This window comes from Penicillium chermesinum, assembly GCF_028974085.1.
Source record: "Penicillium chermesinum strain IBT 19713 chromosome Unknown utg000009l:1.0-952002.0:1.0-954369.0, whole genome shotgun sequence".
In the NCBI taxonomy this organism is placed as follows: Eukaryota; Fungi; Ascomycota; class Eurotiomycetes; order Eurotiales; family Aspergillaceae; genus Penicillium; species Penicillium chermesinum.
Window position 1 is genome coordinate 637,034 of NW_026695319.1, and position 15,002 is coordinate 652,035.

The 15,002-nt window shown below is 50.1% G+C and overlaps 8 protein-coding genes across 8 annotated transcripts; 3 read left to right on the forward strand and 5 right to left on the reverse strand.

The window, feature by feature from the left end:
* Positions 1 to 1,053: 1,053 nt before the first annotated feature.
* Positions 1,054 to 1,747, reverse strand: N7468_010673 (uncharacterized protein; the record flags this gene model as incomplete). The annotated part of the gene is made up of 3 exons (XM_058479968.1): positions 1,054 to 1,155; positions 1,214 to 1,551; positions 1,603 to 1,747. 3 exons carry the CDS (start codon positions 1,745 to 1,747, stop codon positions 1,054 to 1,056), a joined length of 585 nt encoding a protein of 194 aa, XP_058325491.1.
* Positions 1,748 to 2,018: 271 nt separating this feature from the next.
* Positions 2,019 to 2,224, forward strand: N7468_010674 (uncharacterized protein; the record flags this gene model as incomplete). Its single annotated transcript, XM_058479969.1, has 2 exons — positions 2,019 to 2,070; positions 2,094 to 2,224. The coding sequence occupies 2 exons, from the start codon at positions 2,019 to 2,021 to the stop codon at positions 2,222 to 2,224; spliced, it is 183 nt and encodes a 60-aa protein (XP_058325492.1).
* A 348-nt stretch (positions 2,225 to 2,572) lies between these two features.
* N7468_010675 (uncharacterized protein) lies at positions 2,573 to 3,537 on the forward strand (the record flags this gene model as incomplete). The annotated part of the gene is made up of 2 exons (XM_058479970.1): positions 2,573 to 2,968; positions 3,211 to 3,537. 2 exons carry the CDS (start codon positions 2,573 to 2,575, stop codon positions 3,535 to 3,537), a joined length of 723 nt encoding a protein of 240 aa, XP_058325493.1.
* Positions 3,538 to 5,843: 2,306 nt separating this feature from the next.
* On the reverse strand, positions 5,844 to 6,644 carry N7468_010676 (uncharacterized protein; the record flags this gene model as incomplete). The annotated part of the gene is made up of 1 exon (XM_058479971.1): positions 5,844 to 6,644. The coding sequence occupies one exon, from the start codon at positions 6,642 to 6,644 to the stop codon at positions 5,844 to 5,846; it is 801 nt and encodes a 266-aa protein (XP_058325494.1).
* A 984-nt stretch (positions 6,645 to 7,628) lies between these two features.
* N7468_010677 (uncharacterized protein) lies at positions 7,629 to 8,681 on the reverse strand (the record flags this gene model as incomplete). Its single annotated transcript, XM_058479972.1, has 1 exon — positions 7,629 to 8,681. The coding sequence occupies one exon, from the start codon at positions 8,679 to 8,681 to the stop codon at positions 7,629 to 7,631; it is 1,053 nt and encodes a 350-aa protein (XP_058325495.1).
* A 1,356-nt stretch (positions 8,682 to 10,037) lies between these two features.
* On the forward strand, positions 10,038 to 10,703 carry tpcF (glutathione S-transferase tpcF; the record flags this gene model as incomplete). Its single annotated transcript, XM_058479973.1, has 1 exon — positions 10,038 to 10,703. The coding sequence occupies one exon, from the start codon at positions 10,038 to 10,040 to the stop codon at positions 10,701 to 10,703; it is 666 nt and encodes a 221-aa protein (XP_058325496.1).
* A 251-nt stretch (positions 10,704 to 10,954) lies between these two features.
* Positions 10,955 to 12,431, reverse strand: tpcD (trypacidin cluster transcriptional coactivator tpcD; the record flags this gene model as incomplete). Its single annotated transcript, XM_058479974.1, has 2 exons — positions 10,955 to 11,554; positions 11,730 to 12,431. The coding sequence occupies 2 exons, from the start codon at positions 12,429 to 12,431 to the stop codon at positions 10,955 to 10,957; spliced, it is 1,302 nt and encodes a 433-aa protein (XP_058325497.1).
* Positions 12,432 to 13,073: 642 nt separating this feature from the next.
* On the reverse strand, positions 13,074 to 14,339 carry N7468_010680 (uncharacterized protein; the record flags this gene model as incomplete). The annotated part of the gene is made up of 1 exon (XM_058479975.1): positions 13,074 to 14,339. The coding sequence occupies one exon, from the start codon at positions 14,337 to 14,339 to the stop codon at positions 13,074 to 13,076; it is 1,266 nt and encodes a 421-aa protein (XP_058325498.1).
* Between the last annotated feature and the right edge of the window lie 663 nt (positions 14,340 to 15,002).

A 15,002-nucleotide genomic window follows, 5' to 3' on the forward strand; every position in this document is an offset into this window, starting at 1 on the left:
ATTATCAATCCGAAATGATATTCTAGCAAAATACTAAAAAATTTTTTATAACGAAAGACATTCGGGTTTTGTTTAAAGAGCATAGGATATATATTAAAGATTGGCCTATATACTCGTCTAATCTTAATCTTATTAAACTTGTCACGGGCCAGGGCCCGGTGTTGATCACGTAGGACACATAACCTTGGCATACTAATAACAGAGGACCGGCGCATTGAACTCCTTTCCTTAAGTTTATCGAACACCGTTCGTGGCCTAGTATAGATTGAATCAAGTCCTGCTTTAGCCCTTCACAAGAGAAGTCTGTATATAAATCTGATTATTCAATATATTTAACTTTAGTATGATCCAATAAGGATTGGTGGTGTAGGATATATAACCGTGAATATACATCAGTATCTGATGGGATAGGTGAAGCGGTATGCACACAGACTTTTGCCCCCTATTGTATCACAACACGCTTTATTTAGCTACGAAGGCGCCTCGGGAGCCGCGGAGGAAGATCGGAGAAGGCTCGGCGCACATGTATAGATTAGACCCGCTCGAACACCGTACAATATATAAAGCTTTCGCGAAGGGAACCGGAAGGGTTCCCAAGCGATTAGTCTGGTTATCTTGCTACTATCGAGTTGTTTCACTCCGAATTCGTAGTAGTATTGGCGTCCTTCAGCCGTATCCTATCCCCTGTCTGAGCCTACCGAATAATAGGGTTCACATTTACGTTACTGAGACTGGGTGGGCTTTTACAATATTCAAGTAAAATTATGCCCGATAAGTTTGGAACCGGTAGATGTGAAGGGTAGATGTGAAGGCTCGTGAGGCTGGGGACCCCAAAAACAATAATAAATTCAATCTACCAACATGGCAACGAAATAAAATCATCCCCGTCGTAACCGCAATCCCGGCCACAAATTCAACCTCATGATCGTTTCTGCAAGTTGGACGATCCGTTCATCTCTTCTTCAATGGATATTGACATTCGTCATTGCCTGATTCTCATCATCTGCTTTAGCAGCGTCGAGCATGTACCGAAGCATGAGATGATGAATTCGTTCAAGCAACTTCTCCCTTCTTGACAAGTGCGTGGTATGTGTTATAGTCACGGGTCTCGGGTTTATATGTCGGACCCGCGCGCCTAGCAACCCAGCAAGGTGGCTGAACATAAATAGTAAGCACCTGAGGCATATGAAAATCTCGCGCGGCGATGACTTACATTGTCCACATTGTAAGCCCATTCAATGCCCAAGCAATTATCGTCTCCTGTGCACTCCTTCTGCAAACATTGTGCTGGGGACGAGTACCCGGCGACCGTCGTGTGCGTTACACCCGTCATCGACTGGTAGCAACGTCGCTCGTATTCGATCCCATCAATGTTTAGAAGAGATTCATGGCAGCCTTTAAGACAAAGCCCTTTCCATTTGCCGCCATTGCAGGGACTGTCATAGCTACCCGTGGACGGGGGCTTTTGGTTGCCCTTGTCCCCATCCCTGGATGCTCCAGGCTTCAAGTGAGGAGGGACGGTTCCAGGGACAGTCTTGCAATCATACTGGCCTATGTATTGGTCAGAGCCTGACATCATTCAATGTTTTAAGAGGGACTCACCATCACCAATGGTACAATCAAATGTTCCCATATCAGTGACCCATTTGGTTGGCACGCATGGCTGGATGTTATCACAGAAGCCTGCACTCAGAACATAGCCCGGAGCAAAGAGCAAGGCAAGAGCACCACTGCCAGAGACACGCATTGTTGGGGGTTGAGTTGGTTGAAAGCTGAACTTGAAAGAGTTCAATATCTCGAAAGTGATTTGGGTTCAGTCCAGGATACAGATCACGGGCTTCTTATACCATTTGCGAGCTGCTGTCTGTCGTCATAGCTGAGTCCCAGAGTTCTTCTGACTCTTCTGTCCGTCGGGGTTACCGATGACCTGGTAATCCGTTCAGCAGTCGAGTATGTACATGGTTATGGAAAAAAGAACTACCATATGCCGTCCCATGCAGGATGAAGATCTGTGCACCATGTCCGTGGAAGATCCATCCACAAAGCTTGCAGATAGATCATCCCAGCTACGTACGTACAATTGCCTTGTATAGTAACGCAGCTAGATATTGCTGCGTCGATCGCGGACTTGAACCCTCCGCAAGCTGAGGTTGCTCAGTTACTCCACAATAGCCTCGGAAGACTTGCCTTGACCACGAGATGCTACTTTTTGTCCATTGCCTAATCTCGTGGATTGGCCTACCCTCGAGCCTCCAGGGAATAGTTCCCAGATCCTGACCTCGTTGCGGACACAAGCCCCGTTCCATGACGCCAAAGATGCACATTGATATCATCGAAAACATGCCGTGGCGAAGATCCCGAATGAAGGCGTAAGCTGAATCCTTTGAGTTCTTCGGGATCCACCTGCAGTTCTAGTCGAAAAAAAAAAACGAGAACAGCTATCATAGGTCAGCAAGCCATCAGAGGTATAAAAGCTAAGAGCGTCAGACGAACAAACCGCAGTCTCATCCATCAAGTACTCCTAAGCTCCGGTTCCTTGTCTGTTGAATATTACTGAATTTCAAGATTCCTCATGCCTTCCCACGTCTTTGTACCCTTGATTGCTGGAGTTGCTTTGGCACTCAAGGTCGTTGCTGCAAAGGAGGGCCCATCTGACTTCCAGGTCTCATGTGCAACCACCGTCAATTGCAAAACCACGCAGACAGTAACATCAACTGTGCCGCCGCAGACATTCACGACCACTGTGCCCGGAACGGATGCACCCACGGTGACTGTGACTACCACAACCACCTTGCCAGCCCCTCCTACCACCGGGCGGCCAGGCCAGCCACCAGCGGTGACGAAAACCACTACAACAACGGTGCCGGGTAGAACCACCACTGAAACCACCACTGAAACCACCACCACTTCGGTCCCTGGACCGCCACCAACCTCGTGCCCACCCACTCGGGTTACAGAAACTACGACCGTAACGGAAACACCAACCAAGACTCAAACCCAAACCCCCACAGGGTGCCCTACATGCGAGCCTTGTCCTCCTTGCCCCACCGATTCACGGTACGAAGACAACCCATTCTCTCCTCAACCTAGATATCTACAAACACTAATTCACGATCTGGTTTCTCCAGCAGTGATTCTGAAGGCCGCTGTTCCGTGCCAGTAGAAGACTGGCAACATCTTCAGCTGGAATGGAACGCCAAGTTCTCCAAGCCGGGCCAACCGGAGCCGACAATGCTCACGTCCTCCTATGAATTCCCCACCATTCTTGAGATCACCGATGACTTGGTCTCCGGTGAGCAATACACGGTGTATCTGGGATCGAAAAAGCTTGGAAAGACATCCGACCCCGCCCACATCGGATCGGACACGTGTGGCCAGGACGCTGAGAAATGCATTAAGGAAGGATACTCTCATGGATCCTTCCAGATCCCAGCGGGGGCTCAGTTCATTACAATCTCTTGGCACGATGCGGACCAAGAGGCTAGCTTCGGTAGCGGTCAGTACCGGTTCTCGAGGGAGACACCCTGTGATGAGTAAAGGTTCTGGAATTGAGGACAGACTGAATTATGATGATACTCAGAAAGGTATCTGTTGATTTCGGCTAGAGAGGCCTTCGTTTCCTTCTTTGCGGGAAAATGAGGGAGTTGAGTGTTGGTAGCAATATTATTCGCTTGTCTTGTTTCCCAAGGGTCAGGCCACTCCATAAGACGCTCCTATGTAGAAGCTGTTTCCGATTCCCATTTTTAGGGTCATCATCCACGGAAGGGTGATATCTGTTGCGGAGAGGGCGCTCGGCTTAAAGGGACAAATGATCAGCGGTGTCACCATTACTCAAGTTTGCCACCTATCACCGCCTTGGTGCCACGAGGTGTCGTCCGAACTATGGGAAGTACGAAGTCGGGATAGAGATTCGCTGGGAGGAAAGTTGGGTTGTTGCTGTAGTTCTCCTCCTCATTCTTCCTCCTCTCCCCTCTTGAGCTCTTGCATCTCGTATCTCGTATTCCAGCCCCGTTGCCGTTCCACTCCGCGAACGATACGCTCCCGTCGACAGCGGACCGAAGTTCAGGATATCTTACCAAAAGGCGCTTGAAAGACGCTTCATCAGGTATCTTAAAGGAATATACTACTTCCGCCTCGTCTACCACAGACTCTGCCCTGTCGGTGGAGATCCCATTTTCACAACCATGATCCTCCTATGTACTTTCAGAATTAACCAGGCCAGCACATTGATCGCCGAAGTTTCCTTCCTGGTTCTTGGCTTCAGCTCGAGAGCTGAGCGCCAAAATCTTGGTAGGCTCCCAACCTCTTTACTTAGATACCAGCAGTAACTACGCAATTACTTCTTTTTCGTCAGTACCAGCCGCGCAGACCCACATTGTGAGATCGCCTTGCAGAATTTTCTCAGTGAGCGGAGTGGACGCTGCACATTCCCCGCATTTCCTGCACTGAGTCACAGGAAAGCCTCGTATCGGGTGGGATAGTTTTGCATGTACAGTTTCCCTTACGAGGTCGTAATACATGTACGTTCTTAGACTATCGTCAGTAGCTTCATCCCGCTTATAAAGGCTAACGTCGTCAGCTACGAAACCTAATCCAATGAAAGCCAACTGGATCTATTGATCGCCTACGGGATCGGATAGTTGCAGAAGGTCTTGCCAATTAATGGTCGCTCCTGGGGCTGGAATACCAAGGAATGTTGATTTTTCAGACAAGGTTATAGGCAGGATTTGAGCCGATACTCATTTGGAGACGCAATATTTCATTAGTGTTCTTAGTCTGCAGATGCGTGAGATCCGAGATTAGCCATCTGCATTCTCCAAGTGCGCCAAAGCCACGAAAGATCCGTCACTTCAACACTCCACACAGTCGGACGAGCCGTGCCGTCAGACCCACATATCATGATCGACAAACAGATGGAGTGCCACGTTCTCCTGAGCTGATGCAACTCCCTCGTAAAATGCATGTTGGCATCACCACTAAGAACTATGAACCGCGCTGAACCCTTAGATCCACACATTGACAATGGTGAACTGAGCCCCAGAGGTTTCAACTCTTTGGGACCGATGTCTGTGCCAACGGCACGCTCCCATACATCACACTCGGCAAAGTTGCCCCATGAGAGCAGTATTCATAGAGAAAGAGTTCGAGGTAAGTGCCAAAGGTAATTCTAAGCTGTCCAAAAGCCTCCCCCAGCCCCCCCGCGGCTTAGAAGTGAGACATTCTTTAGAGGATAATTCTCAATCCATCTCCACTACCTCTAATCCCACCTATCAACGTCGTTCATAATCATCATCTCCCACCGCGTAACTCTCCTCGCCACTTTAATTCTCCAATCTGCTGCCCAAGAAAATGCGGTCTCGTCCTCAAACAACTGATCTGGGTTCGCCATGAGGCCCACCGCCTATAACCAATTGTCATATCCAGGAGGTATGCGCTAATGTACTGGAAGACGACGGTAGCCCCCATGAGCGGCAAAGCAATGCCAATGTCAGGAACAACCCACTGCATTTGTAATCTGCACACTCCAGCCGTACCAAAAAAGCCCATTCGGCACCGACATTGACGCCGGAACAACCATAGTCGATCGCCGAAATTTAGGCTCTCCTTGGTCCCTCGCGCACATTCGCCTGAGGAGAAAGAACATTCGACAAACATTCAGAAAAACACAAAAAAAAAAGAAAACTTCACATACAACAGTCAGGATTCCCATGTGGTCACCCACCATAGTACTAACTGACCGGCGTGTGGCTTAAGTACGGCTGAGCGGACGGGAAGCCCTGTTCTCCACACCCTATGGTCGTATGTGCTAGGCAAGCCGCATGCCAGCAACTTGACTTCCAATATCAATTGCTATCATCCTGGATTATGAAGCCCCCACCACGCCCCGATTCATCTGTCAGCTCCGCACGTACACTCTCTAGCTCGTTTTGCATTGCATCCGGGCTAGCATTCTCTTGGAGGTGTTCAAAATCGAGAAGTTTAGCACCCTCTTCTGTGACGAGAAAACTATATCGGTTCACGTCCCCGTGCAGGAATCCTAAATCGTGAAGTTTCTCCAGAGCTGTTTCACAGGCACTCAGATCCCGTGTAGAAGCAGGGCGTCCTTCTATTTTCTCTAATATAAACCCGATAACGCGCCCATTCTCGTGAACATGGCCGAGAAAGCGAGGCGTCAGCTCTGAATCCTCGAGTAGTTGATATGCTCTTGTTTCGCGTTCGATACGAGGGATCTCCCATTCAAAACGAGCTATTTTAGCAATGACTGTTTTCGACAATTGGGAGGTAATTGGAATAATCGAATGCGAGACAGCTTCGAAGGCCATTGCCGTGAGCAGTTTGGTTTTCTCTAACTCCAAGCAGTTGACCAGGGTGTGATGCCATTGACACTTGACGCCGGCTAGTGTTCGGTCCGAGAGGGAAATCTTCAAGTCGCCACTAGTTCCGTCTCGCGAAATGTGAGCTACTGTCCATTCCTCATGCCAGGGAAGACTCGGCAAGGACTGAACCGGGAATGAAAGCGTATCTCTGTCGAACGTTTTCGGAGATATGATGAGATATGTCACTGAATCTCCAATTCGCAGTCGATATTCACTTTCAAAGGCATCGTCATCGTCGACTTCCATGGAAAGGATGACAGGATCCATTGGTAGCTTTGGAGGTTGGTAAGCAGACATATTTGCGAAAGGGATTCCTCAGTATGATTGTAAACTGGGTTTATAATATATATTCCCAATATTTCCTTTACCGCCATAGCGCTTCCTCGTTTTCCATTTCTATTTTCAAAAATATCTGCTAGTCACATACCCCGAGGCTGTTGTCTCAGGAGTCATCATCATCAGGGATGCCGATTCGGGGTTTCTTCGCGCTCGGTTGATTGGCTTAGGAACAGCGGCTAGACGGGCGAATGAAGTCTTCTAGACTCAGCCCCAGTCCCAGCTAAGCGGCAAAGATTCAACGTACTTCATCCAATCATTCTAGCCTCATAAACAGCTCATTGGTTGGAGTGACTCGAACATGTAATTTGTATCTTACGACTGGAGAACTCGGCAAGTGATCGGCGTTGCTGGGCGGTTACTCGAAACACTGAAAGTCCGCGCCGGGGGATTTTTGAATGGTGAGGGTCTCTTTTCTTTGTACAGCTGAAAGAGATGGGAGTTAGAAATAACAAAAATGACATTCGACATCAGGCCTGCATCGTGCGCATTGCCTGTAGTAATTCCCTCGTCCTTATCGCAGCCGGCAGGAGCCGCCGGCCCCAACCCCTCCACGCGCTTCCCAAGTCAACAGGAATCGAATTAATTTCTGGCCTGGCAGATATAAGTATTTGTTTAGAGCATCGTCTACACAGTACACAATCGAATTTCGATCAATCTTTACTTTTATTGCACTAGCAATAATCAAGCGTTCAGGACAGCTATCCAGTTACTCCTCGAGGCACTTGGTCAAGCCGGATGCGGAGGTGAAGTTTACGGATCAAATGGGGCGGATTGTAGAAGAATAAACCTTAGCATGTGAGATCGAGTTGTATTGTAGGTTGGGATGGCTAGGATGATTCCGCTTTTGGGTTCTCCTTGGTGTCACTGCTCGATAGGACTGCAATGCATTAGTGGATGGACACCATATGACCGTCATTCTCTTCTTCGGAAGCGGCCTCCATTTAGGGCATCCCAGGTTAGCTCGGGTGGCTGTTTTTTCCCTTCATCACTCGATCTCCAAAGGAGCTGTGCCTGCTCGCACCACCGAAAGTGGTCCAGAAAACCCTCTTGCGCATAAACTTTGTCTCGAGCCTCTTGCCCCAATCGAACATCCCATGTGCCGAAGATACCTTTTTGAATAGCAAGCGGGCACCCAGCACATGAGATTCCGTGTTCAACTCTACCAGTTAGTTTATCGTAGTAAGGGAGTGCGCATGATGCCAAGAAGTTGAATTTCCGATTTTGGCCAGCCCTCCCTATTCGAATTTGTTGGGTTGTGGGAGATTTCCGTCTGCAAGCTAAAATAGCCTGATCAAGAGAAACAATCGTAATGCGGGAATTGTGTACAGTTTCGTTCATCGAGTATATTCCCGGTAAGGTCTTGAATGACTTCAGTTGGCCTAGTTCGGCTTCGGTCATGTGTAAATGCTTCCGGACTGAGGCGAGAGTCCGCACCTGGGTCTCCGGAGACACCTGGAGGCATTTATGACAGCATCGTTTCCAGGCTAGTATGGATATAAATCCACCAAATTCGCCACAAAGAAAGCATTCCTTAGTACATAATGCCTCGAAAAAGTCGAATAGAGTGATTTCGATGGCAATCCGAGTTCGTAACAAGCCGCAAAAAAGGTTCAGTCCATGGGAGACTACCTTGTTGTACTGGCTGAGAGAGTCTACCACCTGCCTTGCTCTGAGATTTATTTGTCGAAATTTGAACAAAGAATACATATCCAGAAGATACAAGGTGTCGAGCAAGAGCTCGAGGGGTAGCCGACCGAGGAAGCCAAGTCCAACACTGGAAGAACGCTGGAAGGGTGTTGCTATTGACGGATGAATATCGTTGTGTTCGCGACGCGAGAACCAGATCCCGGCGAGAGAGTAGTCTTTACGGTGGTAGGCGGCGGTTCGAATAATGGCCTCTTTTTGTTCTTCGTTGAAGCGGAATTCGGTAGCAGACCGATATCCGCAGCGCATGAGAGCGGCCATTCTCAAGATTTGGAGCCTTTAGTGGCGGTAACAGGCTTCGGTAGGGACCGCGAGACTCAAGTGTTCCCGTGAACACTCCACGGAGACAAATATAATGAATTGAAGGACGTGACTACCATGAAACTCAGCGGCAAAGGGGAGTCGCACGGGAGTTTCAACCTGCTGATGTCGAGCGGAAGCCAGTCCGAAATTCGCAGGGCGCGCATTGGCAAGCATTCACTGAGCCGGGATTCAAGGCCTTCCAAGTCTCCTGGACAAGCTTTGATGCGCTGTCAAATCTATTTGTTTGATCAGACCCGAAGTCAAAAGTCATTTAAGATATTCGCACCTGCAGTAGTAGATGTTGGCCGACACTGCGGTGGAGAGAGAGCTGATTCTGGCAATGGTTCTGCCCTCCCTGCTAGAAAAAGGTCACCTCTAGTCTGAGGAGTCATCCACCGTTAGCTTGTTGGCCCGGAGGAGACACGAGCGCTTACTGATCAAAGGGACCCGTGCGTTGGCGAGCCTAGGCCAAACTTAGTTAACTGGCTCATCAGCTGACCAATACCTCGGCGGAACTAACTATTAGTTAGTTACCTCAGGACATCGGTAATGCCCCATTTCTCGCGGGTTCACGAGTTACTTTTCGTGGGCGCCTCCTCGGGAGCCCGCGTAAAGAGAGACAGGGTGAACGGCAAAGTGACATATCTAAGCGAGTCAGGTCTCACCAGTGCATTTCTTGATAATATCTTTATTCGAGCTGGGTCCTTTTCCATTGCCCGCTTGCGTCTTGTTCCTGGGTGCTCAAGGGTTGGCTCTAGCTACAGATGATGATAACTTTTTGGTCACGGCTTGGTACTTCCATTTTGTTGGTTTGATAAACTTGGATAATTGGGAAAATCGCAAGCGAATACTTTCTGCCCGGGTAGACCCTATATTTGCTCGTAGACGGGACCAGGTACTTGTCAAACCGACTTCTCAAAGCCAAGTCGATAATTGCTCAATTGTTCCATGCCTCTCATCCATCTCTAAATGCCATCGAAGTTGCCAGCCTAATCTTGTGTGATTCCCGTTAGTGGCCCTAGATTTGTTTTGCGATCGTGGCACGCGATTGGCCACTAGAAAGGCAACCGCTCGCCCTCGGTGACTTGCAAAACCCGAGCATCGCGATTCTTATTAACCATTATTAATGCTTATATCATTCAAGATTGTATGCTGCCATCACTTTAGTTGCATGCTTCACACGTTGCTTGCATGCTACAGTAACCCTTAATAGTAGAACAGATTCCCTTGAGGGCATCCCAACTTCATCAAACAATTATTTTGTAAACAAAGTTCTTGCCATCGAAACTAGCTGCTACCACTGCTGAATCCAAAATGACATCCAACATCCTCCCAATCCAAGTCTGGGGCAAAGGCGGTCCCAATCCTCCCAAGGTCGCTTTCCTCCTCGAGGAACTAAACCTCCCGCATGAATTCCAACCCATCACCCTGGCCGAGGTCAAAACCCCAGCGTACCTGGCCGTCAACCCCAACGGCCGCCTCCCAGCAATCTATGACCCAAACTCCGGCCTCACCCTCTGGGAATCTGGCGCTATCGTCGAATACCTCGTCGAGCGATACGACACGTCCCGCAAAATCAGCTTCGAGCCCGGCTCTAACGAAGCTCAGCTCGCCCGGCAATGGCTGTTCTTCCAGGCCTCCGGCCAAGGTCCGTACTTCGGGCAGGCGGTGTGGTTCAAGAAGTTCCATTCTGAGCCCGTGCCCAGCGCTGTCGAGCGCTATGTGAAGGAGATCAACCGGGTTACGGGCGTCGTGAATGATTTCTTGGGTAAGCAGGAGAAGGGCGAGGGCGGACCGTGGTTGGTTGGGGGACGGGTTTCGTATGCGGATCTGGCGTGGGTGAGTTGGCAGCTTATGGTGACGAAGTTTATCCAGGTGGAAGATGGATATGATGTGAATAACTTCCCTTTTGTGAAAGATTGGTTGGATCGTATGCGGGCTCGGGAGTCGGTTAGCAAGGTTATCAAGGAAGTTCTGTAGGTCGACAAGTGGTACACTCCCATTTGAACGTTGTCTCTTTTGTGGTAGCTTGGTTATTATGGTCATGATCTCTTTCCAATGTTGCTAGTATTTGAACGATCTTATTACTACGGAGGAGTGACAATTAGCAGAACGTTCATACATGCCAAGCACGAAGCATAAATAATGTAGTTAGAAGTTACGCATATCTGTTTGTACGAAGTAGATAGCTCCAAAATGCTTGCTCGCCCCAATAATCCACTCAACAGTCCTCACGGATAGGCCAGATGTACTGAGTTCCAGAACACCTTAGGCTCCAGTACGGTATCTAAATCAGACCACGACTGATACTTGATAGCAAGCGCCACAGGTACATTATCACGCGTACGCGGTTGATCGACCACCACTAGCCGGCCGTGGGCATCACCAACTGAACCCACCAGATCCACTACCTCAGAGACTTCGGGGTCGCGATCAAGCCCCAGCTGCCAACAGGTCAGATCGCGTGTCCGCGCTAGAGCTTCGATCTCCTGATCGACTGTACCCGGCGGGGGCAGCATGCGGGCTGTGGCGATGAGCATCCCGCCCCGGTTGCGGGAGAGAACGGTACAGTAGGCATGGAGTTCCATCATTACGATTGAGCGTGCAGATCCACAGGCAGTGGGAGGGAGATGCAGAATGTAGGCTGCTGCGTCGGTGACGGGCTGAGGTGTGCCTAACGGCCGATTTTGAATGGTTATCTGGGGATTGTAGGTTTCGAACGATGCGATACCTGCTTGTGGCGCTTGGGGCCGGCCTGGATCTGAAGATATTGCTTCGACTTGTACGATGATCTGCAGGGCGGGGTATAGGTCTGATAACACACGGGCGTTCTCACTGGACTGGCATCCGGCCTAGAGATTTGGAAGTCAATGAATCAGCCGTTCAATGCAAGTAAGCGACATATAGGTACGAGTCATCCCCTCTCATCCACCATCGACGGCAAGCTGCGATGGAGGATGTGATGACCACGCAGGGTGAAAAGCATGACAACGGAGAGATGGTTACCTCGACTATGCAGCAGTCGCCAACGCTCGTCCAGTCTAGGCGGGTCAGGAACTCTGTTACCCTGTGATCAAAGTGCTCCGTGCACTGTAGGAAAGCGGCCCATTGGCGCCACATCGCGGGGCCCATGCGGCAGGCTTTGCTCAGGGTGTGTTCACCCTCACATGGCCTCGTTGAATCCCGCTCCATCGGACTCCTCCACAATGCACGAGGTATTCCACTCTCCGCGAGAAATATGCTAGTGTCTTTGAAACGACATTGGGAGATGAACTGGTTCGACAGCAGGGTGTGTGAGACCTTTCCCGGTTCTGTTTCCTGCAGGAAACCACATGTAGCTGTCAGTCGCACTACCCGGACGAGTTCCTTCTCGTGGACGCCGGCTAGTTCAGCGAGATTTTTGACGGCGATGGTGCCACGCAACGGAAGGTAGATCAGAACGTGCAGACTGCTCAACCACCGGATACCGGCAAGAACATGGACCTTCTTGGCTGTGTTCTGCACAACTTCATTGGAATTTCCAAGTAGTCCTTCTATTGTGGCGGCCTTGGTACGTCGGCCTGGGTGCGAATTTTCTGTGACATCTTTGGAAATGGATACCGCTGGAGTGGATGGCCCGGTGTCCATACTCTGGCAAAACGGGCCAATCATCCGGAAGGCACAGGCAAATTCATTACCATATATCTCCAAGTGCGTGAGGCCGTCCATGGTGCCTAATATTGTGATGGTTTGCGGGATTGCAGTTTAGAGGGGAGCTAAAGATCTTAGTCGTAAGCATGTATATACGGGGCCCCGACCATTCACTATGTCTCCGATCATTAACTATATCGAGATGGATGAGCACTTACATCTTGGCAACGAAGAGGTTAATACGCCGATATCACCGCAGTAAAAATCGGCAGCGTTGGTCGGCACCGGAATAGAAACCCTAGAGGAAGTAGGAGTTTGGTAGCATATACTGGACAATAGTCGGCCAATCCAGTGGGAAAGCCCATGCATGATCCTCGTCGCCGGAGCCGCATAGAAGATGTAGTGGAAGAAACCGTCAGGTTCAACTGACTGAGACGAGAAAGGGTCTACAAAATGGATGTTTGCCGTATCTCTAGATAAGCTCTTTGTATGCAATGTTGCCTTGTAAGAAACTGAACACAAACGATGAGAAAGGCCCACACTTCGGGAGCTTCGTCTCCCCGAAGCTAAGAAATGTCTTCACCGGGTATGCAAATAGACCTCAGGGGCTGCCGATGAAAGATATAAGAGACGAGAAGTAAGAGATGAGAAAAATGCGAAAGAAAAGATCAAGCTATTCAACTCATGATAGGGTGAATGGTGTGTAGAGAGCACAGCAATCTACACCTTCTTCCCAGCTAGCACTCGCTGGAAGATCGCAAAGTTGCCTTCATCTTTCGGATCGTACACCGCAAAGTAAACCTCCCGCCACCAGTTTCCGCAAAATTCCGGTTCACGTAGGACCTCGAGCCAGCAGTGCGCAATCTCAGCAGGTGGATTCGCATACACCCCGCAGCCAAAAGCTCCGAGGACCAACATTTCATGCCCATTGGTTGCTGCAAGGCGAAGTACAAGCCTCATTTTAGCCTTGGAAAGATTGCGGTCTCTGTCACGCTCAAAAACCTGCCGGGTGTGCGGGTGGGAGGATGAGATCGCTGGTGAGGCTGAATGGGAGCGTGGGGGTACTCTGCGCTGGCTCCCAGAATTGCGATGCCCGTGAGGGTGGCTATGTCCTCCAAAGCTGCGGTGTCCACCCGAACCATGACGCTCGTGACGGCCGTTACTGTGTGGTCGTCTCAGGGCAGGGTTCAGCGGTATGGTCCGTAATCGTGGCCGATACAAGGCGGCAATTGAGACGGTGCTGATAACGGGAAGAGTCTCCGGGGGCGTAGATGGGGACATAAGCAAATTGTGTCCGGAGGCCAGATCACCACGCATCACCAGTGCGTAGGGACTGTAGATCGCCTCATCGAGGCCCAGCGGATAGTCCGTTCTGTCGAGGCTAAGCGCCAATGAGCTGCGGTAGCATATCGACTCCTCTTGTGCCAGAGCGCCGTTCAGCCACCCCCCACCGGGTTTTCGATGGCTGGCGAAGTTGACGATCAATGGACAGGAGCTTGGTCTGGGTCTTGAAGCACTCGGACCGGGGCGCTGCGTTTGCGCAGAAGCAAACAGTCTGACGGCCACGTTGAGGGTATCCTCGTTGATGACTTTGATGGTTGCGGGCGACGGGAATCGAGGGCAGTCCTGAGAGTGTAATCTGCGGAGAGAGTGGAACGACACTTTCTTCGACTGCCGGGCCTCACATGCGGTGTTCAGGCGGTTGAGGAGTGCTGGGAGAAGGTCCAGGGTCTCCTGGGAAGTTTCCCTTAGAGCTTGCCTTTGGGGGCTTTCTGTCTTATCGTCCTGACACCGGCGTGGGATTTTTCTGGAGTTGACCGCTGGCTGCGGGTCGGCCTCCGCCAGATCCCTCGACATGGACCGTACAGTGCGGAAGGATAAAGTTTTCTGGCGATACATGCTTCTTGGCTCCATGGACGCCTTCTGGATTCCAGGGTTAAAAACCTGCTTGGGAGTATCGCCTGATGAAGATCCAGTATTTGCCATTTTAAATCGTTGTAAGAGATTGTTGAGTTTGTCGGGTTGGGTTATCAGTCGGATGAGGTTGGCGGAGTAAGCCCGGCTTGTATGAGAGCGGCAGCCTAATTGATGCAAGTGACTTGCTCATTTGATTTCACATTACCGTATGTAAGATACCCTCCCGGTAGAGCTAAGCCTATTATAGCGACCCGACTGGTTCCATAATTTCTTGAAGCGCTGGTCAATTTTACGGCTTCAGCTTCAGCTGTAGTAATGAGGATGTGATTCCGAAAACTAACGTACGAGACAGCACCGTGCTAATTCGGCGAGCGTTGCTCATCTCTCTACTTCACAGGAGGTGGAAGCCTAGTTCGCTGTTTGCGACAGTGAAGAAGACTCCACATGAATTTCTTATTTCCTCCGAAATGCCCGTATGCGCCGTCACCAAAGCCCTACTGGAGGGGTCTAAATCTGATACCCCATCAGCGTGCTGTCTCGGAGCCCTTCTTGTTTCTTTCCGTGGAGGTCCACATTGGTCCTTGGTAATCCTGTTGGCTTGTCTGTTATTCCCACAGAGGAACCTCGTTTCCGTTGACTCCAAATCGATATTGGGTTATCATATTCCGCCGATGATGGCTGAGTCGGCGGCGTGAACGAATACTGAATGGCGGTCTATGGGCTGACAGGGTT